Here is a 23,282-nt window from a genome sequence, read left to right as displayed (position 1 = left end):
TATTAGAATTTACTGGACATAAGCTTGTTTGAAGCTAGTATAAAAAAAGAAAAGGGAAACCCATATAAAGAAGATCTCAAGCTATCCATTCATCTTAGGTAAAAATTTTGAAGCCAATTCATATCCTAACCGGTTCAGCTGCTAAATATGCTTATCAACTAATCTTTTCTTTGATTGGTTGAACCATTTGTCCGTTGTAGCCAATGAAAGACTAGTTGATAGGTTTCTTTTGTCGCCAAACCTATTAGGATAAAATTAGGTTTTAGATGTTCTACTTAAAATAAACGAGCTTGCGGTTTTCTTTATATGGGCTTCCCTTTATTTTTTATAGTAGCTTCAAAAGCTTATGTCCATTACACTTTAATATATTAGTACCTTTAACTCATGTTCATGTATGTTTTTTTCCCGACAGTTTTGAGAAATGGGTACTAAGAATCCATTGGTGACTAAATTTGAGGTTTAAATATATTTCTCTTTTGATATGTACTATATATATATATATAAGTTTTCTATCTTTAAATTGTCCATATACTTTTGGTTAATTATCATATAGGGAAGAAATTATGCTCTTGCTATTTTTGGATCTTTGGAAAAATATTTCTTTTAAAATGAAACATTATGTTCCCAATCATGGATTATAACGCTTATTCATTCTCCTTTAAGTGCAAAACTTTCTTTTTTTTACATAAATATAAATGTGTCTTTCTCTGATATGATCAGTTGGTCACAATAAACAATAACAACGAACAAATGGTTCAACAAATGAATGAAATACTAGTTGCATATTTATTTTGTTTGTTGTAGAGTAGTTTGGACATGGGTAAAATTGATTCACTAATTAGCCAACCAAAAGGATATTAGAATTTTTAACTGCAACACAATAACTAAACCGAGGAACACTAATCGGAGAATTTATGCTCGGCTGTCCAATTTTTGGGCATGTCCAAAGATTCGGCCATGGTGAATAGATATGAAAACAACTCGAATGATAATAATATTCACAGAGAAGTTTGAGCGTATTAAACAAATGAATATAACCATGTTGCATTTACTAATTGTAAGACTTTTTCTCTAAGCTAAATGCTTCCTTCAACTTCTTTTAAGCTATATATATGCTTCCAAACAATTAATATGGTTCCAACTTCCACAAATGTGTTTTCTGAAACCCATTATGGTAAATATGTCCAACAACATGGGGTTTTTTCATCATTCTTTTTCATTTCTATCAAATCCTTAAAATATGTCGACCTTAAGGTATTGTTTCCACTCTATACGTACTCTATCACCTCCTTGATTTTGAGGGGTAGTACTAAGGAAAGAGTATTATCATATAATCTATGAAATCTCAAATCCATATATTACTTTAGTATATGTTGATTATATTCTTATGTGAACCTTTTAATTATGTTGTTCATTATGTTATGTGCTTATATATATATATACATATATATATATATATAGTAACATTCAAATCAATAATAACAATAACAATTCAATTCAATATTCCTCAATTATAGTACCAAACTACTGGCTAAAAATTGCCTAATACCAGTTTATAGCTAGTCTTGTTCATAAATTGTTTTTCGTTTTCAATATTTAAAAACCGTTAAATTTTCAATTTAAGGGAAAAAAAAACAACTCTCTTAAATGTTGGTTTTCCCTGAATTTCTAAAATAATCATAAAAACATTTTTAAACACAACAATCAAATAAATATAAGACACACAAGATAAAGAAGATTGGGATAGATAGTTCTAAAGTAGTTAAGATGAAAGACCGGTCCAGTATGATTTTACAACGAAAAGGATCTTCTCAGGGTTGAAGGGACAATTCTCATGATCCAAAATCTGTCTCTTCCACTTTATTTCATTGGTTATGCTTTGTATCTTCATCAGTGTCTCAACATTTTCCCTAAATACCAGTGTTCCCTCTTATCTTTGTATTCTATCCAATTATCAATGTCACATCACGCCCTAAATCATCAACAATGAAAACATCAAAATTACGCTTGTGAGATCTCATTTCAAACACAAAATGATGAAAATGCACATTTTGTTAGTGGAAAAATAAACAACGTAGATCTTATTAATAAAATGTGCATTTGGCTTGTATAAAATCACGTTTGGTTCAAGTTAACTTATATATTTTCATTTACATGAGAATTTTATTTACAAAAAAAAATGATTTACTTTTCTTTAATTTTGTTTTAAACGTTTTCTATTAAATAAGTGTCAAAACCTACAAAAATATACATTTTATTAAGTTTAAATTATCGATAATATATATATATATATATATAATATAACTACTTTTGTAATATAATTTAAGTTATACTTTTATAACATATACATATTGTTATTTTTTGAGGTTTCATTTGTAAACTCTTTTTCTCTTGTGTAGAATATTGATTACAAATGAATGTTCGTAATGTTATCATTATTATCTTCTTCTTTTCTCTTACAGGCACGAGTATCGATAACCCTTTCCCAACCAAAACTTCCGGCGCCGGCAAGGCTCTTGCCCGTCGGCGTCGGGATCTAATCGACCCAGCTCTTGCTCTGTTCATCTTTATTCCGATTAGTGTAACCATGTTTAAGCTTTTTCTCTACTTTTTCCCCCTTTTAATCATTTTTAAATACCTAATAAATTTGCCTTAGATCCATCCAAAGACCATGGCAGGCTCCCACCGATCTATCACTCACCGGAGATCCTTTCTTCGCTAAACTCGGGCAGCCAACATATTCACCATTCATCATGCCATTTACTTGTGGAACTAGGATTTTCCCTAGTGTACCTAGTCTCCATAGTCGAACCAAACAGAGGCCAACGACGTTCCCCGCCGCCCTTCCACCAACCGGAGATGATCCTTGTAGCACAAATCTCTCTGATTCTTTCGGGCAATCGTCATTTTCATGTATCAGTTTGGCAAACGGTTCTGAAGCTAGGATTCTCCCCAGTGGACTTAGATAGTAATGGCGAATTGCACTACGCTCACCGCAGGATGCCGCCGATCTACCACTCACCGGAGAAACTCATTGCACCGCAGATCTCTCCACATCTCTCGGGCGGCCACCATCCTCACCATCACCGGCGGCTCTTCTTCCTGAAACTAGGGTTCTCCCTAGTGGACCTAGTATTCAGGATAGACCCATTAAGCCAAAAAAGGCCTAATTTCTTCAACTTCCATCAAACCTGCAATAACAACAAGATTAAGCCCAATACCTCACACTCCTTGTGTCTCCTTTGCCGAGTTATGTCTTGTCTCCCGTTATTCGATGGTCGAAGACTCCATTGGAGAAAGGTAACACCAGTTCCATTTTGGTCAGTCACACATCTTGTATGGAACCTTGTTGCAGTTGTCTTTAGGGGTTTGCGGATTGAGTATCATCCTCTCCGATTTTATGGTCTATGTTTCTCAAACTGTACTAGCAAAAGTGGTACATATGGTCTTTAGGTTCAATGATAGTTATCATTTATGCTGGTTATATGATGATGATAAGCATCTCTTCTCTACCATCCTCATCACTCGGATCCCATACCAAATAGCCCTTGATGCGTTTTATCGAAGTGATCTAATCCCTCTGCTTTGGATGTTAAAGCAACCTCCTCTCTACTACACAAACATAGTCCTCCGAGTCTGTGCTGTTTGGGTACTATGGGCAGTGCTTTTTGCCCCTATGGACTCCAAAGTCTCGAATCTCTTCTCATCGTCTAAGCGTCGTTTGACCAAGACCAACCATCCGTCCTCTGGTTTATCCAAAGATGGCCTATCGATTTACCTTGATCTCTCATGTGCCAATGGGCTCCCAAACTCATGGTTCATAGCTCTCTTGGATTTACAATCGATGTTCTCTACTTCTAATCTTATGGCATTGGGGAATGCCTCTATTGTAATATTTTGAACTTTGAAACTCCTCTTTGTACTTGTATTTGTGTACTTGAATGAATGAAAACAAAGGGTTTGACAAAAAAAATGAATGTTCGTTGCTTTCTTCTTTCCTTTTCTACATTTATCTCATGTGACAATCAAACTATAGTTTTTCATAACAATCTCTTTGTGACACCTGGGTTTGCGGATAGGTTTAAAAGAATTGATTTGACCACCTATGTCACCTAAGTGCACTTATCTTTTCGGTCAAAGGTCCTGAGAGAACTCTACAATTAAGCGTGCTTATGCTAGAGTAGTTTCAGGATGGATGATCTTTCGGGAATTGATTGTCGGAACTGTGCGAGTGAGGACAAAACACAATGAAAGATTATGTGGTGATTTGTAGGGACGGTAAACAAGTCTTTCAAACCTCCCGAACGTAGCAAACCGACCGTCGGATAGAGGTGGGCCCATGGGCCGGGAGTGGACATGGGGACCAAAAATCAAGGTGACGGTTGGAGCATTACAAATGGAATCAGAACAAAACCCAAAAGAGTGTGGGGTCGAGTAGGCTCACACCATCGAGGGTGACGGTTTTGGTGCGCAACGAGGACGTTGCGGTCTCTTAGTGGGGGTAACTTGTGACACCTGGTTTTGCATAGAGGTTTAAAGTAATTGATTTGGACATCTATGTTCCAAAGTGCACTTATCTTTTCGGTCAAAGGTACTAAGAGAACTCCACAATTAAGCGTACTTATGTTGGAGTAGTTTCAATATGGTGACCTTCTGGGAAGTGATTGTCGGAACTGATATTGGACCCATGGATTGGAGTGGACATAAGACCTATTGAAAGGTGGCGGTCGGGGCGTTACACATATAAAATTCTACACATAACTTAGTTAAGACGAAATTAGTATTCAAGATGGAAATATAGTTTGGGTTAGCTGATATTGGATTGTTTTGCTTGATTATATAAAAATGTAAGACTTGGATATAGCCTATTTTACTTATGATAGGTGTGCTTAAATGTTTTTTATATTTTTTATTTATTTATTGTGTGTCATTTTCAGACGAACTTTTCTACCAACTAATCTTTTACATTTATGTTCAATTTGATTGATGCATATCTGTAGGCAAGATAGTTTGTTAGAAAATTAAGTTTTTGACCAAATAAAAATAGACACTACTGTGAATTTGATGATGTAGAGAAACGGGTTTAGAAAAGAAATATCTTAAATAATTTTTAATAGGAATCATTAAAGTGAATTTTGTATTCATCTTTAAACAAGTATATTATATATAAACTTATTCTCTAAATGATTATTAATTTTAGCGACCAAATAGGAACGAGAGCTAAATTTTTTTTCCACAACCACATAAGATAGAAAAAATATTACAATAACAACATGATAAAAAGAGAAATAAATCATTCACATTTGAAAAAAGTAAATAAATATCTGTGTGTGGTCTACAGTCAACACTTTTAAGAGTGAGAGTTAATTTATTTTGACCAAGTTTAAATTATTACCTCAAAATAAGAGTTTTTAATGGCAATAGATATTCACATTAAAGAAATTATAATAAAAAGGGAAACAAATCCAAACAAAATTCTGAATATCATTCCAAAATATATCATGTAGTTTTTATAAAATTACAAAAATTTAGAGAGATTGTGTGGTATATAAATATATTTGAGGCAGAAGAAAGATATCATGCATTTTAGAAGTTTTCCAACAGATTATTACATGTAAATTGTTGATTCAATTGTTTTTACATGCAAAATGTTTATTTGCATAATTACTATTGCTATTTCAATTGTTTTTTTATTATGTATTTTGAAATCTTTGTGTTTGGAGCTGCATTTAATCTTAGAAGCATCACGTTTCTAGAATCTAGATGAAGTTTTGTTTTTAACTCGAATTTGTTTTCATAAGTATCTAGTTTCTTGCATTTCAAAAATATTTCGCCCTCAAACTATTTATAATTTTAATTATGTATCAAACTTTCGCACACCAAAATTTTTGTGAAGTTTGATGAAGTCTTTTGTCTCGCATGTTATATCAAGTTTTAATTATGAAGTTTGATGTATTATTTCTTAAGCAAACATATACTTTAGACGAACAAGATCTTTGGATCCTAGCAAATAGTGGCTGTCAATCTATTTATTCAAACTGTTATCTTAATTTAAAATTATTTTCTGAAATTTATGGATACCATCTATTCAAATATTTGTTTACATTTTTTTGAAATTGCTATCTGCATTGAGATATGTGGATAAATCATTGAGTTCTTATTGGGATCTCTCAAAATCTGTTTAAGCACTGGTCAGGAGTCTAACATAATATTTGTAATTTTGCTGAGCATATTTGGCTATATTACAATTCTTTTTTACTGTTTATTAATCAAAATTGTTTTTTTTATCTTGTAAAAAGCTAAGAGACATAAAAGACTCTGTGACACTAATTGTAAGAAGAACTAATGGAGATCGACAGATCTAGAGGAGACTATACAAGCAATAGCGATCAACCTCGAGTGCATTGAACACTCAACATACATGCTTCCCTTACAATGCTTTTATCTTGATTGCTCAAAAGATAAATCCCGGTTAGTTTTAAAATACAATTTTGCTCTTTGACTAGAAGAAATATATGTGTAACAACGATCTATTTTTTTTGTTTGGTCGTCGTAAATGAGATTAATCTCAATATAGTGACAAAAATAATTTGTCGTAAGTTAATAGAACTAAATCATAACTGGACGTAAATATGTCATATTGTTGTCAAATAGCTCAATCGTTCAATTGCAAATATATATATATATATATATATATATATATATATTCCTATAAAAAATACCATAAATAAAAACATGCATGAGATGAAAGCAAAAAAAAAAATGAGAGAGTTTAGTTATGCTATTTGATGTCTACGTTAATGGATGTTAAATAACTTGTGAGAATTTTTGTCTGAATTTCTTTCTTAAATTTCTTTCTTGAGAATATAAATATTTTATTTGCTATCTTGCATAACTTACTGCATGGACACAACCCTCAACATCAAATATTTTTGTTTTTAATACTTTATAACAGATACATATCACCATGGATCATTCCCAACAAGCATCATATTTCCTTCATTGTCTTTAAAGAAAACTATTTTAAAGACAATGAAAGAAATATAATGCTTGTTGAGGATGATCTATAGTTGTTTGTGTCTCCTATAATTTAAGATATGTTAAGATTTCAAAATATATCTTTTGATGTTGAAGATTTTGTGCATGCATTGTGTTTTGCAACATAATAAGGAAAATATTTATCTGCTTAGGAGAAGAAACGAAATCCAGAAATAAGTTCTCTCAATTTGAATTAACATTTTTTACATCTTTTGACGTATCAAGAACTCTCAAATCAGATTATTAACGTTTTTCATGCATTTTTTTCAGGTTCAGATATCGGATTTGGTTAATATGCCCATGGTTAAGTTATACATTGGGTGTGAAAATGGTCCATAGTCCACATTTTTTGCATTGGTACATGTTTTACTTTGACAATTATTAAATTTATTCTCTTAAAATAAGAGGATTTTTCTGACAATAATTAATTAAATTTAATAATTAATGCTAGCCGAAAAGAGAAAAAAAAATCCAAACAAAATTCTAATTAAATATAATTCATGTAGTTCTTTATACTTGGTTGATCATTGGTATATAAAATATTATGGGGCAGAAGAAAGAGATTAGACATGTTTAATTCATGCTATGAACCTTTTCTTTTGAAATATGAAACATTTCATAAGTTTTCTAACAGATTTTGCTTGGAAACTGTGTATTCGATATTAGTTTTTAAAGAATTATGGTGCGAAATCATATGATAACTTATATCTTATTTTATTACAGTTTTCTTGAATTGAAATAATTAATATTGATATTTCAATTTTTTTTTATCATTTTTATATATTTTGAAATCTTTGTGTTGGCAGCTATATATAATTTTAAAAGCATCATTTTTGGATTTAGATGATGATTTTTTAAATATAAGAATTTGTTTTCATATATATATATATATATATAATTACGATAACTATTTGAATTATATTGGTGATTTGCACGCGAACATATACATATTTTCAATTATGATATCTATTTGAATTAATTGTTTGCAACAAATGTTCGCGCGCAAATCACCAATATAATATTAGTATCTTTTTAAATTTTGGTATGGATTTGTTTTCTTTTAGTTTGATAGATCACTTCTTAGGTCATTTCTTAACTAAACATGCATATACTTTAGAGGAACAATATATTGTCGTAAATATTATGTCGTTTAATTCGTTATACCTCTTTCCTTTTACATATGTCATAATGCTTCCTATTTAATGAATGCCCTATCATTGGCTCAACAATCATTATAGGAGTATCTGTTGTTTAGTCATAGTAGTAATGGTTACATCGAAAGTGCTTCTTATAAAAAAAACGTGTATATTTTTAGGTTAATATTGTATTATTGCAAAGTGAGGTTTCATCCTTTTCATTTTGCTAATTTGTCTCACTTATGGCTCATTTAGTATGATTAACTTATCTTATAAGCTGAAAGCATAACATATATTTTTGTAAGAAAAAAAGTTTTGCATTTAGGGGGAACATATGACCTTAATAATCCACAATTGTCATATTGTTTTATGCTAAAAGGCATACATTCACAAGAAACTAACAAATAGCAAAAGCATCATATCTTTCCCAGACAATAAATAACCAAAAGAAAATTTTAAAATATAAAAACATATTAAAAGAGGGACATAAGAATATCTCAAACTTAAACGTCATTGGATTCTTAGTGGCCATCTCATAAAACTAACGAATAGGGAACCTACACAAACCTGAGTTAAAAGTACTAGTGTAATAGAGTGTATTATACATAAGCTTGTTTGAAGCTATTATAAAAAGGAAAATGAAAACCCATATGAAGAATATCTCAAGCTATCCATTCATCTTAGGGAAAAATTTTGAAGCCAAATCATATCATATCGGTTCGACTGCAAAACATGCTTATCAAGTAATCTTTTCTTTCATTGGTTGATTCATTTGTCCGTTGTAGCCAATGAAAAACTAGTTGATAGGTTTCTTTTGTAGCCGAACCTATTAGGATAATATTAGGATTTAGATGTTTTACCTAAAATGAATGCGCTTGTGGTTTTCTTTATATGGGTTTCCCTTTTTTTTTTATAGTAGCTTCAAAAGCTTATGTCCATTACACTTTAATATACTAGGAATCTTATAGTACCTTTAACTTATGTTCATGTATGTTTTTTTCCCGACAGTTTTAAGAAATGGATACTAGGAATCCATTGGTGACCAAGTTTGAGGTTTACATATATTTTTCTTTTAATATAAACTATATATAGAGGTTTTCTATCTTTAAATTGTTGAGATACTGTTGGTTAATTATATAGGGAAGATATTACGCTCCTGCTATTGTTGGATTTTTGGATACATATGTCTTTTAGAATGGAACATTATGTTCCCAATCATGGATTATAACGCTTATTCATTCTCTTTTAAGTGCAAAAATTTCTCTTTTTTTACAAAAATATAAATGTGCCTTTCTCTGATATGATCAGTTCGTCACAATAAACAATAACAACAAACAAATGGTTTAACTAGGCCTGCGATTCCGACCCGAACCGAACCAACATTCAGGGTAAACGGTTCGGTTCGGTTGATTTGGTTAAACCGATCGGAATAGAAATAATATAGGTTCGGTTTTACCTTCGGTTCGGTTCGGAGGTAGGTAACCGATTATTAAACCTAAGTATATAAGCTAAAATATTCTTAATTAACAACTAAACTTAATCTCTTCGTTCTCTCTCAAGCGGCTGAGCGACGGAAGGTGTTCAAAGTTCGAAGCATCAACTCATCTGTATTTTCCGATCTAAGCTGTTTGGATCTTTTCTTCTCTGCTAGAGTGCTAGTCTTCATCATCGTTCTTCACTGTAAGTTTTTTTTGTCTCGAAGCTTTGTCTCATAGTTTGAACAAACTAGTATATGTCTCTGCAAATGGATATTAGTTCTAGTTTCAGGAACAGTAAAGTATATTTCTATTCTGTAAAGAGTATGTTTATTATGTGTTTTTGTACATGCTCTGTAACTGATGGTTATTAAACTTGTAGATAAGTGTCTAATTCAAGTTGTATTGCCAATTGTAGATGGATTCAGAATCGATTCAAGACAACAATGATTATTTGGGTGAAGAGATTGAAGGAGACGATGGTCCACCAGTCTCGCCAGTTGGAGGGAAACGATCAAGAGCAAGTTCTACTTTGCCAGCCAAAGCAAGAAAAAAGCCAGCTCACAGGTCATTCATGTGGCAACATTTTGTTCAGAGGGATCCGGATGTTCCACTCAACAATTGTCTCTACTGTGGCCAAGAGATAGGGTGTGATACTGTAAGAAATGGAACAAATGCCATGAAGGCTCACCTTAGTAGGTGCAAGTTGTTTAAGAAGCATGAGGAGAGTGGTAGTCAGAAAGTGTTGGATAGTGATAGTAGTGGAGTTATGACAGCAGTGAAGTATGATAAAGGTCTGTTTAGGAGATCTGTGAATGAGATGATAGTGCTTAATGAGCTACCTTTTGCATTTGTGGAATCAGAAGGTTTTAGGAGATTATGCAGCAACAATCTCCCCATGTACACAATTCATTGCACGAAGACAGCCACTTCTGATATTTATGGGATGTTTTTGAGTGAGAATGCTGCTTTGAAAGAGTTGTTTGGTCACCAAAAGCAGAGAGTGTCGATGACAACCGACATATGGGTCCCTCCAACCACTTCTTGTAGTTACATGGTGGTCACAGCTCATTGGATTGATCGATATTGGAAATTGCAGAAGAGGATCATTAGCTTCAAGCCTGTCACCGATCACAAAGGAGATACTATTTCATCACACTTGATTGGATGTCTCGGAGAATGGGGAATTGAGAAAGTCTTCATGGTGACAGTTGATAATGCGAAAGCGAATGATAAAGCTTTAAAGTTGTTCATAGATGCTTTGGTGATGAAAGGACATGATGCATTATTTGCACATGGGGATTATCTTCACATGAGGTGTTGTGCTCACATTTTAAATTTGATTGTAAAAGATGGATTAGCTAAAGCAAATCCGAGTATCATGCAATCCGCAATGCAATCAAGTATTGCAGGTCTTCAGGTGCTAGATTCAAATCTTTTCTGTTGAGGGTTGAGACTGGAAATTGCAGTAGAGGAAGCTTGTGTCTTGATGTTGCCACTAGGTGGAACTCCACCTATCTTATGCTCACAGCTGCAATCAAGTTCAGAGTTGCGTTTGAGAAGATGTTGTTGGAAGATAAATTGTACAATGAGTATTTCATGGAGAAAGAAGATAATGTCGAGGATGGAGTTGAAGGGGAGAAACGTGTTGGTCCTCCAAAGTTTTCTAATTGGGATGAAGTGCAAAGGTTAGTTAAATTCTTGAGAATCTTTTTCAATTGCATATTAGCTTTTTCTGCAACAAAATCAGTGACATCTTCTATTGCCTACAATGAGATCGTCATTATCAAGAAAAACTTGATCAATCTAAGCTGCAACTCTGATTCACTCTTAAAGACCGAAGCAATGGTGATGAAGTCCAAGTTTGAGAATTATTGGGATGGTCTTATCAACATGAATCCACTAGTGATCATTGCTTCGGTCTTTGATCCGAGGAGCAAGATGCAATTTGCTAGTATTTGCTTCGACAAGCTTTATGGGAAGGATAGTGTCGAAGCTACTCATCTCAGATCATCAATTAAGAGTGTGATGAAGAAGCTATATGAGGAGTATGCGTCGAAGCTTAGCTCAACCCCTTCTCAAGGTGAGAGTAGTACTGCTGCCAGAAGTAATCATGGAGAATCAGTAGATACAAGTGCCATGTTTGATTTGTCGGATGATGATTGTTATGAAAGGAAGGATTCATTGTACTCTGACATGATTTTGGATGCAGCATATGAAGAATCTAGTAGTGAGCTTGACATGTACTTACTGGAGAAACCTGTGCCAAGAACCCAATATCATTTGGGATTGGATTACGATGTTTTATCATGGTGGAGGAAGAACAATTCTAAATTCCCAATCTTGGCAGAGTTGGCAAGAGATGTGCTTGCCATTCAAGTGTCATCGGTGGCATCTGAGTCCTCATTCAGCACAAGCGGTCGTATTTTGGACCGTTATCGAAGTTGCTTGTCACCACACATGGTAGAATCCTTAATTTGCACTCAACAATGGTTGAGGAATACCATTCATGAGGACAAACTAGCAAATTTGGTTCAAATGTTTGAAGAATTGGAGTTTCACGAGTCATTAGGTAATTCATTTTTCTAATCTGTTCATTTTTCTTTTGACTTATTCCTAATTGCATTCTTTTTTTTTATGCAGCTTCAAAGGTTTATGGACAGCCATCTGTAGATTCTTAAGTTGGCAATTAGGAGAAACAGGGCATAAAGGCTTGTCTCTTATTCTCTATATCTTTTGAACAAAAAAACTTTCTATCTAACTATTTTTTTGCCTCAACAATGACAGCATACCAAATGCATCTCTTAAGAACTTTAGTGAACATTGGTATCTTGTCATTTGTCATATGTTTTTTGAACAAATTCTGATCAAGGGATATGTACTGATGTTTTTTGGAACTTAATGACTTTGTTTCTATGATGTTAAACATTTGATGTAAGTGTATTTTGGAACTTAATGTTTGATTATTTATGTTTGCAATAACCAAACTAACCGGAGTGGAGTGTAATAACCGAAGAAACCGTTAACGAATCGAACCGAACCGGCAGGTAAATCGGTTCTATTCGGAATTGTTTTCAAATTTCAGAAAAAAAACCGAAAACCGATTAACCCGAATCGAAAAAACCGAACTAATCGAATTCGCAGGCCTAGGTTTAACCAATGAAAAAGATACTCGTTGCATTTTTTTTGTTTTTTGTAGTTCAGTTGAGGCATGTGTTAAAATTGATTCGCTAATTAGCCAACCAAAAGGATATTTTTAATTTTTAACTGCAACACAATAACTAAACCGAAGAACATTAATCGGAGAATTCTTGCTCGATTGTCGAATTTCTGGGCATGTCCAAAGATTCGACCATGGTGAATTTAGATATGAAAACAACTCGAATGATAAAAGTATTCACAAAGAAGTTTTAGCGCATCAAACAAATGAATATAACCATGTTGCATTTTACTAATTTTAAGGCTTTTTCCTAACTGCTTCCCTTCAACTTCTTTTATGCTTTATGCTTCCAAACGATTATATCGTTCCAACCTCCACAAAGGTATTCTCTCAAACCCATTATGGTAAATATGTCCAACTGCATGGCGTTTTTCATCTTCTTTTTTCATTTCTATCAAATTCTTAAAAGATGTCAACTTCAAGATTTTGTTTCCACTCTACGTACTCTATCACTTCCTTGAGATCGAGGGGTAGCATCAAGGAAAGAGTAGTATCATATCATCTATGAATACTCAAATCCCATATATTACTCTAGTATATATTAATTATATTATTTATGTAATCCTTTTAATTATGCTTTTCATTATGTTATGTGCTTATATAAAAATTATACCATTTCATACAATAATAACAATAACAATTCAATTCAATATTCTTCATTTACAATACCAAATTAATGGCTGAAGATTGCCTAATACTAGTTTATCGCTAGTCTTGTTTATCAAATGTTTTTCGTTTTCAGTATTTAAAAACAGCTAATTTTCAATGTAAGAGAAAAATACTCGCAAATGTTGTTTTTCTCTGAATTTCCCAAAATAACCATAGAAACTTTTTAAAACACAACCAATAAAACAAAAATGAGACAGAGAAGGTAAAGAAGATTGGAATAGAGAGTTCCAAAATAGTTAAGATGAAGGACCAGTCCAGTATGATTTTACAGCGAGAAGGATCTTCTCAGGGTTGAAGGGACCTTTCTCATGATCCAAAATCCGACTCTTCCACTTCATTCCATTGGTTATGCTTTGTATCTTCGTCAATGTTTCAACATTGTCCCTAAATACCACTGTTCCCTCTGGTCTTAGTATTCTATCCATCTCAAGTAGAATCAAAGTCACATCACACCTTACATGATCAACAATGTCAACATAAAAATTTACGCCTGTGAGATCTCATTTCAAATACAAATATTAATTCAAATGCACATTTTGTTAGTAAGAATAAACCATGGAGATTTTTTAAATAAAATGTGTATTTGCACTTTTATAAGATCACGATTGGTTCAAGTTTAACTTATATATTTGCATTTACATGAGAATTTTATTTACAAAATAAAATAATTATTTACATTTCTTTATTTTCTTTTAAACATTTTCTATCAAATAAGTGTCAAGACCTACAAAAATATACACATTTTCAAGCTTAAATTATCAATAATATATATAAATATAACTACTTTTGTAATATTGTTTAAATTATACTTTAAAAACATATATACATATTGTTATTTTTGAGTTGTAAATTCGTTTATTCTTGTGTGGACTACCAATCATGAAGTTTTCTTTTTATTAATATGTGGTTGAAAAAATTAAAATTTGCTATAAATTATAAATTATTGGACACAAATATGATTTTCATACTGATTTACTAATAAACTGGTAAATCGTCAACGCAACCACCAAACACAAAACAAGGTTCTCTTTTCATTTGTGTTTGACGCCCGTTTACAATTAACAAGTTATTTTTCTTAATAAGCTTAAGGTTATAGATTTTTTAGAAAAATATACACTAACTATAAACTTCGAAGTCTAGTAGTTGTTTATTTCTTTTTTTTTTTCTTTTTGATATAGGATAGTAATTGGTGTTTACCTGTTCTCGTAAATGCTGAACAATCCACCGGCATGAATCAAATCATAAGTTCTTGGATACGTAGAGAATCCTTCACACCAATCTTGATACGTCCCTATAAATCCTCGTTCGTAAATCACACCTAACGTTTGCTTCTCAGCATCCACAGGAACCACATTCATAACCCAAGATGGATATTTCATTATCGCGGCAGCAAACCCTCCTAGGTACGCATTCATGTCCATTATGTTCCTGAATCTTCCCCTTGAAAACTCTGGCATTATCTGTTTGTAATATGCTATTCTTTCCTTCCATACTTCATTGTCTTCTCTGAATTTTTCAGCATTAGTGTCCGGTATAGTACCTCGGATTATCCTAGGCGGTACAGCAAAAGCTCGGTCTGGCCAATCCTCCAACGCGCCTCCTGCGAATTCGTTTGGATTGTTTGCTTCTGGCAATGGTGTTACACAAGATTCCAAGTCTTTGTACCTATAATCAAAAATTATTATTCATAAAAAAATCAGAAAATATATACTTGCTCCGTTTTGTTGTATATATAAGATGTTTTAGCCAATTATTTTGTTCTTTTTTTCGGTTTAGTTGTTTATGCAACATTCTTTATTCTAAATTTCTAATTAGTTACTTCAAGAAATTAATTTGAAAATTGTAACACATTTATCAAACAAAATCTAGTGTTAGTATCTATAATTTCGTGAGTTATGGCCAATAATAGAAAACATCTAATATATTAATACGAAAAAATGTGAGTAAATATGATTTTAGGAGGGGTTGGGATTGTTACCAAGCAAAATCGGGTTGGTCTGATTTGCTGCATAGAGGAGGAGATTTGTGAACTCGTTTGAGTTTGTTACACTCAACGTGATTAATAGGCTTTTGCCAGATTGATAAATCACCCTTTTCTGTAACTTTCTTCCAACAAAGACTTCTTGCTGCATTTTCTATAGAATCTTGCTCTTGCTTCAAATCCTCTTGTGATCTTTCCCATCCTTTCCAGTATTTCTTCCAGTTGATTGGTGGACCGGAAAGGATCCAATAACCACCCGGTCTTAATACTCGATCCACTTCGGTCAAGTACAAACCATCTACACACATCCATTTTTTTTTTTTTTTAATTTCCACACAACAATCAAGAAACCTCATGGGAAAAAAATCAAGAAAATGTTCATTACCGTTTTGAAACCAAGGAATCAAACAACGAGAACAGTGAGCAAGATCAAAAGCTCTAGCTGGATATGGAAGTCTTCTTGATCCCATGATCCCGATAATCGCAGGAACTCCACGTTCCAACGCAAATTGAACTTGAGCTTCATGAGTGTCTCTTGGAGCAAAAGACATAGCCACAATATCCCTTTTCAATAAGTAAGCACCAAAACTCGCCACCTAAACAACCAATAATATCGAATTAATCAAACTTTTATTCTTCCGATTGGGAACCAATCAAGAAGTTGTATTTTAATATAATGTTTGGTTTGTTATAAAAAAAATAATAATAATACCAAGTCAAAGATAGATAAATCTAAAATAGTAATAAGAAATCACAACTTACACCACATCCTGTATCAATAGCTGTTCTAATAGCTCCATCAGTAAGAGGAATGAGTCTAGCAATATCATCAATGTAAGCATCAGCTCCACGTGGAAACATAGTGCCACCACCAGGGAATCTGAATCTTTCGCCTTCGACTTGAATCCAATTCTGGATAGCTTTCTCAATACTGAGCTCTTTGTGTGGGATGTTGTCGTACCAAGCATAGTCTCTGCTCTGAGGCCATTTAAATGGGATCTTGTAGTTTGGTGGAGGAGGAATCAGACAATAAAGAATCTCATCTTTCGAAGGACAATGTCTTTCTCTGTATTTCATCATGTTCCTATCGAATCTTCTCCCTCTCTCTCGATCTTCACATGGAGTGTACTCACTCAAAGACATGTCACATGGCTCAAAATACTTTACGGTTTGATTCGTAACCTTAAACTCGAGTTTGTGATGGCTTTCGAAATCTAACCCAACTGGTTCCGAGGAGGAAGAAGAGAGACTCTCATCAGAAGAAGAAGAAGAAGGATTTGTCTGAGCCCGAGTGGTGGTTGTTGTTTCATCACATCCCATTCTTGAGTAAACCTCAGAGGAAGAAGTTGGGACAGTGTTGTTTTGCCAAGATCCAAGAACATACGACAATATGCAAAGTCCACTTACACAAAGAATCCAAGTGAGTCTCTTTCTCTTTGCTTCTGCAAGGTGGTGACTACTGTTCTCTTTCGCCATTTCTGCTACAGAGGATTATGCAAAAGAGTTGCAACTTTTATCTGATTTTTCGTAAAAAAAGAAAAGCTAAATCTTTTTGTAAGGTGGTGGAAATTTAAAAAAAAAAATCAACGTAAAAATGTTATAAAAATGTAAGAAAAGTTAAACGGAGCTCGAAGCACGAGGAAAAGGGATCCACCATCACAAGAAATCAAAATTTTCTTAATTTATTGTAATAAAAAAAGGACAAATGGTCTCTATTCTTTAGCAAAAAGCCAATAACCACACTTATTAATTTAGATGTGGTCTTAAAGAGAGGGAAAACAAAATTTTGAGATAAAGTTGGAGGCTGACTAGCCTCATTTCTCTTTTTTTGGTTAATGTTAAATTTATACCAGTAAAAAAGGTTTACATTGTACAATGGAAACCCAAAAACACGCCAATCTCTAGAAAGAGAGAACAATAGAACAGTTTAAGAAAAAAAATATATTGAGCTTAAGCCAGATTTAAAACCTGGCGAGAGATACAACCAAAATAAAAACCAAGTAGAGAGTCAATAGAGGGATCCTCCGGCGAGAACTAAATGAGACGATTGCGCATGGTGCAGTCAATGAGAATCCTGGTAGCGGAGACGGATGTTTGTGAAGCTGAGAAGATTTGGTGATTCCGCTCCTTCCAGATCATGTAAATTGTAACTTGCAAGAGGAACTTGAGAATTTTGCTGGCATAGAGAGGTGGGGACGACTGAACAGTGAGCACCCAACCGGTTGCCGCCGAAATCGAAGAAGGAGGATTCGGTGAAATACTCTCTGCGAGATCAACCCTTATAACCTTTGAGTACTCGCAGTCAAAGAACAAGTGAGCATGAGAGTCCAGACCCGACTCACAGAGGAAACAAGATGAAGGGACATTCATTCCCCATGTCCTGAGTCTATCTCTAGTCGTGAGCCTACCTTGCATCGCGAGCCACTGAATGAAGGAGAACCGGGGAACGGATTCCTTGAACCAGACAGCTTTGTACCAAGGCATGGTCGGCGCTCTCTCTCGTATTTGTTGCCATGTACCACGAGTGGAGAAAGTGTTCGAGAAGGTACCTGATGGTTGCCTCCATTGAAAGAAGTCCTGACCTCTTCCAGGGGAAGGAGGGACGATAGTAGACAAGCAAATCTAGAGTTGCTCAGCTTGGGAAGATCTAGCACTTGGAAAGAACCATTGCTCGTCAAGCGTAGCTTCATAGACTGAAGCTTCCCGGTGGATACGCAGCTCACGAGGACCCATAGGACCAAAAAGATCAATGAGGGGCCCTAGATTGGTCCAGGAGTCGTACCAGAACAGAGCATTGAGCCCGTTCCTGACTTGACACCTAAGATGTTCCTTTAGAGTGGGTTTAATTTCAATCAGCTTCCTAACATTCCAAGAGAGACGAGGAGAGATATCCATTAGCCAATGGCTCCTCCTCCCAAAGATGTTATGATCCAACCACCGAACCATAGAGACCCTGACCGTGAGAAAAGATACCACACTTGCTTCAACCTGAACACAACAGCAAAGTCCTCAAGCGACCGAATACCCAGACCCCCTTCCTGCTTTGTTTTGCAGATATCTTTCCAGGCAACGCGCGCCCCTCTGGCCAAATCCGTGGCATTCTTCCAAAGAAAAGCATAACACAAGGAATCAACCTTCTTATAGAAACCTTTGGGAAGGACAAACACTTGACTCCAAAAGGTGACCTTCCCATATATAACTGAAACAATCAGCCGTATCTTACCAGCATAAGAGAGGTACTTTGCAGTCCACGAGTGGAGATGGGTTGTTATCTTCTCCAAGAAAGGTTGTAAGGACGCCATTGTAAGCTTTGTAGGGCTTAGAGGAAGACCCAGGTAACGTGTTGGGAACTGACCAAGTCTAACACCGATTAGACTGGATAACGTTGATCCTTCTAACTCATCAAAACCACCTAAGAAGAGCTCTGACTTCGCTGGGTTCATATCCAAACCTGACAGTTGACGGAACTGCTGAAGAATGCCAGTAATCCCAAGCAGAGATTGGTCAGATCCATCAGAGAAAACAAGGAGATCATCAGCAAATGCCAGGTGAGTTAGTTGAGGGGACAGACACAACGGATGTGCAGAGAACACACCCTCCACTAAAACCTGATCTAGCATACGAGAAAGCACCTCCATGACCATTATGAAAAGATACAGAGAAATGCAATCTCCCTGCCTTAAACCCTGCCTCCCTTCAAAGAAACCCGTGAGCTCACCATTAATAGAAATCGAAAACCTTGGCGTAGATATGCATTCCTTTATCCAAGTTCTGAAAAGAGGTGGAAAGTGCAAAGCTTCCAAGATCTTTAGAACAAAGTCCCAGCAAACTGTGTCAAATGGCTTTCTTATATCCACCTTGAGTAAAGAACTATTTGGGCAAGTAGCCTTCTCATAGTTTCAGATAAGCTCAGAGGCTAATAGGACATTCTCTCCCAAGCTCCTCCCACTAAGAAAAGCAGCCTGATTGGACGAGATAAACTCCATGAGCAATGGTTTGAGTCTATTAGCCAAGATTTTAGAAATAATCTTATAAGCAAGATTACAACAGCTGATAGGCCTGAACTCCGAGAGGGCAGAGGCTTCCAGAGTCTTAGGGATCAGAGATATGACAGTGGTATTCATGTCCTTGAGAAGACGGCCATTGCGGAAAAACTCCTGAACTGCACTGATTAGATCATCCCCAACCGTGGACCAAGCAGACTTGTAAAATTCTACCGGAAAACCATCCGGCCCGGGGCTTTTATTCTAAGGTATAGCAAATAGGATGTCCCTAACCTCCTCACTTGACACCTCCCTTAGCAGATCATCAGTCTGAGGCTGAGAGCATCGAAAGGGAATCAAATCCTGCAGAAACTCAATAGATGCAGGTGATACTGGCATCTCAGTAGAACCAAACACTGACTTGAAGTAGTCTACAGCGTGCCTGTTAAGTTCCTCCGGGGATGTAATTTTACTTCCATCAGCATCCAGAAAGAAGTGAATATGATTCTGGGAGTTCCTCTGCATAACCATCTTATGAAAGAAGGAGGTATTCTTATCACCGAGGGCCAACCATCGAACTCGAGATTTTTGCATGTAGAACTTTTCCTCTGCAGATAAGAGCATGTGTCATGCCTCTGATGCTAAATTCTCCTCTCTTGCTAAATCAACCGAAGGAGCCACAAGAATCTGCCTCTGAATCGCTGCAACTTCCTCTGCCTTCTCTTTCACCCTTTGAGAGATCCCACTAAAATGTGTTTTGTTAAGCAAGCGCAGGCTAGGCTTTAAAAGCTTCAAAGCACGCACTAACTTAAACTGAGCATACCCGATTATGGAACTGGCTGACCACTCGGACTCAATGATATCAGGATACTCGGATGGTCCACAATGTGAGTGTAGAACTTAAATGGCTTGTTTACCACTCTGTGTAGAGTCGGAACCGAGAATAAACAAGGGGCATGATCAGACTGACCTGGCTCCAAGAATTCAGAATAAGCGTCCGGGAACGACCTAGCCCAATGCTCATTGATCAGAGCATGATCAATGCGCTTAGAGATTGGATCTTCTTCTCTATGATTCCACCACGTGAACGGAAGCCCCTTAGACGGAGCTTCGAAGAGGTTAGCTTCCTGGAGGGCGAGCTCAAAATCACCAACTCCCGTGACATCTACCGGCTCGTGGGGAAAGCCAGAGTGATGCTCAGAGCGGAGAATCTGGTTGAAGTCCCCTATAACTGCCCAAGGGTTACTCGCCAGAGGAGTAGAAGCATGAAGGTAGGCTAACTCCTCCCAGAGCGCAATCCTTTCCTCCGGAAGATTAAAGCCATACACAAAAGTACATGTTATATTGATATTCTCAGCCTGAAGAAAGAATCCATAGGTGATAGCTTGCGCAAATTGTTGGTAGACCACCATCGTGACTCTAGGATCCCAGACCACCACAATTCTCGCTGTATTGTGGTATTCAAAATTTCCACAGAACTTCCAACCGTGAGGAACTGCCTTCAAGACTCTCCTGGTATTATTTAGTTGTATATTTGTCTCCAAAAAAGCTCCAAAAAGAGGCCGATGGATATTAATCCATTCCTTAGTCATTACTTGCCTTCTATGGCTATTTAAGCCTCTAATGTTCCATCCAAAAAACATACTTACTGGCGATAGTTAGTTACTCGCAGCCTTGGGGCTGCTATTCTTACGTCTAACCATGATGAAAGACGCTTCCTCTTCAACGACAACAACCGGCGTAGAGGAGGAGGGACGAGCTGGCTTGGAGTGTACCACGGGACCTTGCTCACCAGAATTGGAGGCCCCAATGGCATCGGAAGGATTATCCCGCACAGCTCTAGAAACAGGTGCCTCTTTACAAAGGCTGTTAGACCTTGTAGAACTTCTGCTTCGTTTGAGTGCCCTGCTAGCACCACGACCCTCTCCACTTTTTGATCGGTGATGCTCCTTCTGAAAACATAAAAAAATTGTAGTTGAAAACATAAAAAAATTGAAATCTTTACAGGTAAATTAAGTCAAGATAGGAAAGAAAATTCACAAAGTAATTCACGTGGTACCCATAACTTTGGACTCAAAGAATTAATTATTAGGGTCCTGTCCTTATTCCAGTTTTGTAATTGATACTATATGTAAGGATAACAAAATGGGGCATAGTATTCTAGACAAGCCGAGCATAGTGTCAGGAATTTTCATGTCCCACAAAACTGTTGCTAGAATTGTCGACGGTGTACAAGAATTCTTATTCTTCACACGTGACATACATATGTATATCATACTATCATACGTGAACATATAGAGAGGCGGTTCGTGGGTGTTTGATAATAAGCATCTGTAAGTTAGAGATTACCTCGAGGGCTAGACAATGGGGATATTATTACCTAACTATCATTTGTTTCTCCTCTTTTGAATCTGTTCCTCCATGTTTTGTGGTTGTGGAAAGACATGTTTTGTCTTCTCTATCGTATTCAATCAGTTTATTACAAAAAATGACCATTAGTTAATTAAAAATATGTCATGTATTAGACCCTTCGTTGTCGGTGTTGGACATAATATGTGGATGCAAATGCCTTTATGCATTTAGATGCAAACCAAGTTTGGATGCAAGTTATTAGACATACTACATTATCTACAAATCTACATATTCAAAAATTTAGGGAGAGCATGTAAAACTACGGACCTTTAGCCGAAAAGATAAGTGTATTTTGGTGGAGTTTATTTATGGAGTTTTCTACGGACCTTTAGCCGAAAAGATAAGTGTATTTTGGTGACATAGGTGGCCAAATCAATTCTTTTAAACCTCTCCACAAACCAGGAGTTCACAATTTATCCCCACTAACAGATCGTAATGTCCTCGTTACACACCAAAACCATCACCTCCGACTGTGTGAACCCATTCGACTCCACACTCTTCTGGGTTTGGCTCTAATACCACTTGTGACCTTGCTTACTGGGCCCCGACCATCACTTTACTTAGTATGCTCCATGTCCACTCTCGGCCCTTGGGCTCACCCATATCCTACGTCTGGGAGGCTTGTTTATCGTCCCTACAAATCACCACATGATATTTCCATGTGTTTTGTCCTCACTCGCATAGTTCCGACAATCACTTCTCGGAAGGTCACTCATCCTGAAACTACTCTAGTTCAAGCGCGATTATTTCTGGAGTTTTTTGGAGTTTTTTCAAGAGTTTTGACCGAAAAGATAAATGCAGTTTAGTAACATAGGTGACCAAATCAATTTTTTTAAACCTCTGTACAAATAAAGAGTTTACATATAGTATATGAATAATTTAATATATATTTTTGTAAAATAAAAATACAACTATTCAAGTAGCTATTGAAATAGCAAAAATTACAAGTATTTTTATCTCTGTTAAAAAATTAGCAGTTAAATCTATAGTAATGCACATCTAAGTTTAAATTTTATTGACAAATTGAATATTTAATGATAATAATCAAAGAAAAAAAAAATAAGACAAAAAAAAAAGTTACTGTGCACCCACCCAAAACAAACATACTATGTAGAGAGGAGTTTGCAGTCACTCTTACAACCACTCAAAATCTATTTTAAATGCTCATTCTAGTTACCAAATCCAACCAATCTTACGAGCTGCTCTCTCCAAACACTTTCCTGATTGGTGAACATGTGAGTCGTTTGTGAAACCAATCAGAGCCACTAGTCAGATATATAACGACGACGCACAAGAATCACTTGGGTATTAGAAAAAACTAATGTAATTATTTTAAACTTATAAATTATTCAACATTAAAAGAAGTTT

At 35.5% G+C, this 23,282-nt stretch overlaps 3 protein-coding genes across 4 annotated transcripts; all 3 read right to left on the bottom strand.

The window, feature by feature from the left end:
* Window positions 1-13,648: 13,648 nt before the first annotated feature.
* Window positions 13,649-17,335, bottom strand: LOC104741907 (putative methyltransferase PMT18). 2 transcript variants are annotated; one of them, XM_010480416.3, is made up of 5 exons: window positions 16,282-17,335; window positions 15,905-16,115; window positions 15,517-15,817; window positions 14,736-15,203; window positions 13,649-13,991 (listed from the first exon to the last, which is right to left on the bottom strand). In XM_010480416.3, the coding sequence occupies exons 1-5, from the start codon at window positions 16,993-16,995 to the stop codon at window positions 13,775-13,777; spliced, it is 1,911 nt and encodes a 636-aa protein (XP_010478718.2). In that variant the 5' UTR covers window positions 16,996-17,335; the 3' UTR covers window positions 13,649-13,774. The 2 variants fall into 2 exon arrangements, with proteins under 2 accessions (XP_010478718.2, XP_087361479.1); XM_087505353.1 differs by having other exon boundaries at window positions 13,649-14,028; window positions 16,282-17,227.
* Window positions 17,336-17,553: 218 nt separating this feature from the next.
* Window positions 17,554-18,003, bottom strand: LOC147946972 (uncharacterized). The gene has a single exon (XM_087507315.1). It carries the CDS (start codon window positions 18,001-18,003, stop codon window positions 17,554-17,556), a length of 450 nt encoding a protein of 149 aa, XP_087363441.1.
* Window positions 18,004-19,418: 1,415 nt separating this feature from the next.
* LOC147946971 (uncharacterized) lies at window positions 19,419-21,094 on the bottom strand. Its single transcript, XM_087507314.1, has 4 exons — window positions 20,473-21,094; window positions 20,136-20,341; window positions 19,797-20,021; window positions 19,419-19,676 (listed from the first exon to the last, which is right to left on the bottom strand). Exons 1-4 carry the CDS (start codon window positions 21,092-21,094, stop codon window positions 19,419-19,421), a joined length of 1,311 nt encoding a protein of 436 aa, XP_087363440.1.
* Window positions 21,095-23,282: the final 2,188 nt, after the last annotated feature.

Source organism: Camelina sativa, chromosome 3, assembly GCF_030686135.1.
Source record: "Camelina sativa cultivar CO46 ecotype springtype chromosome 3, ASM3068613v1".
Lineage (NCBI taxonomy): Eukaryota > Viridiplantae > Streptophyta > Magnoliopsida > Brassicales > Brassicaceae > Camelina > Camelina sativa.
The sequence above is the reverse complement of the archived record's forward strand: the minus strand, read 5'-3'. Positions and strand labels throughout refer to the sequence as shown.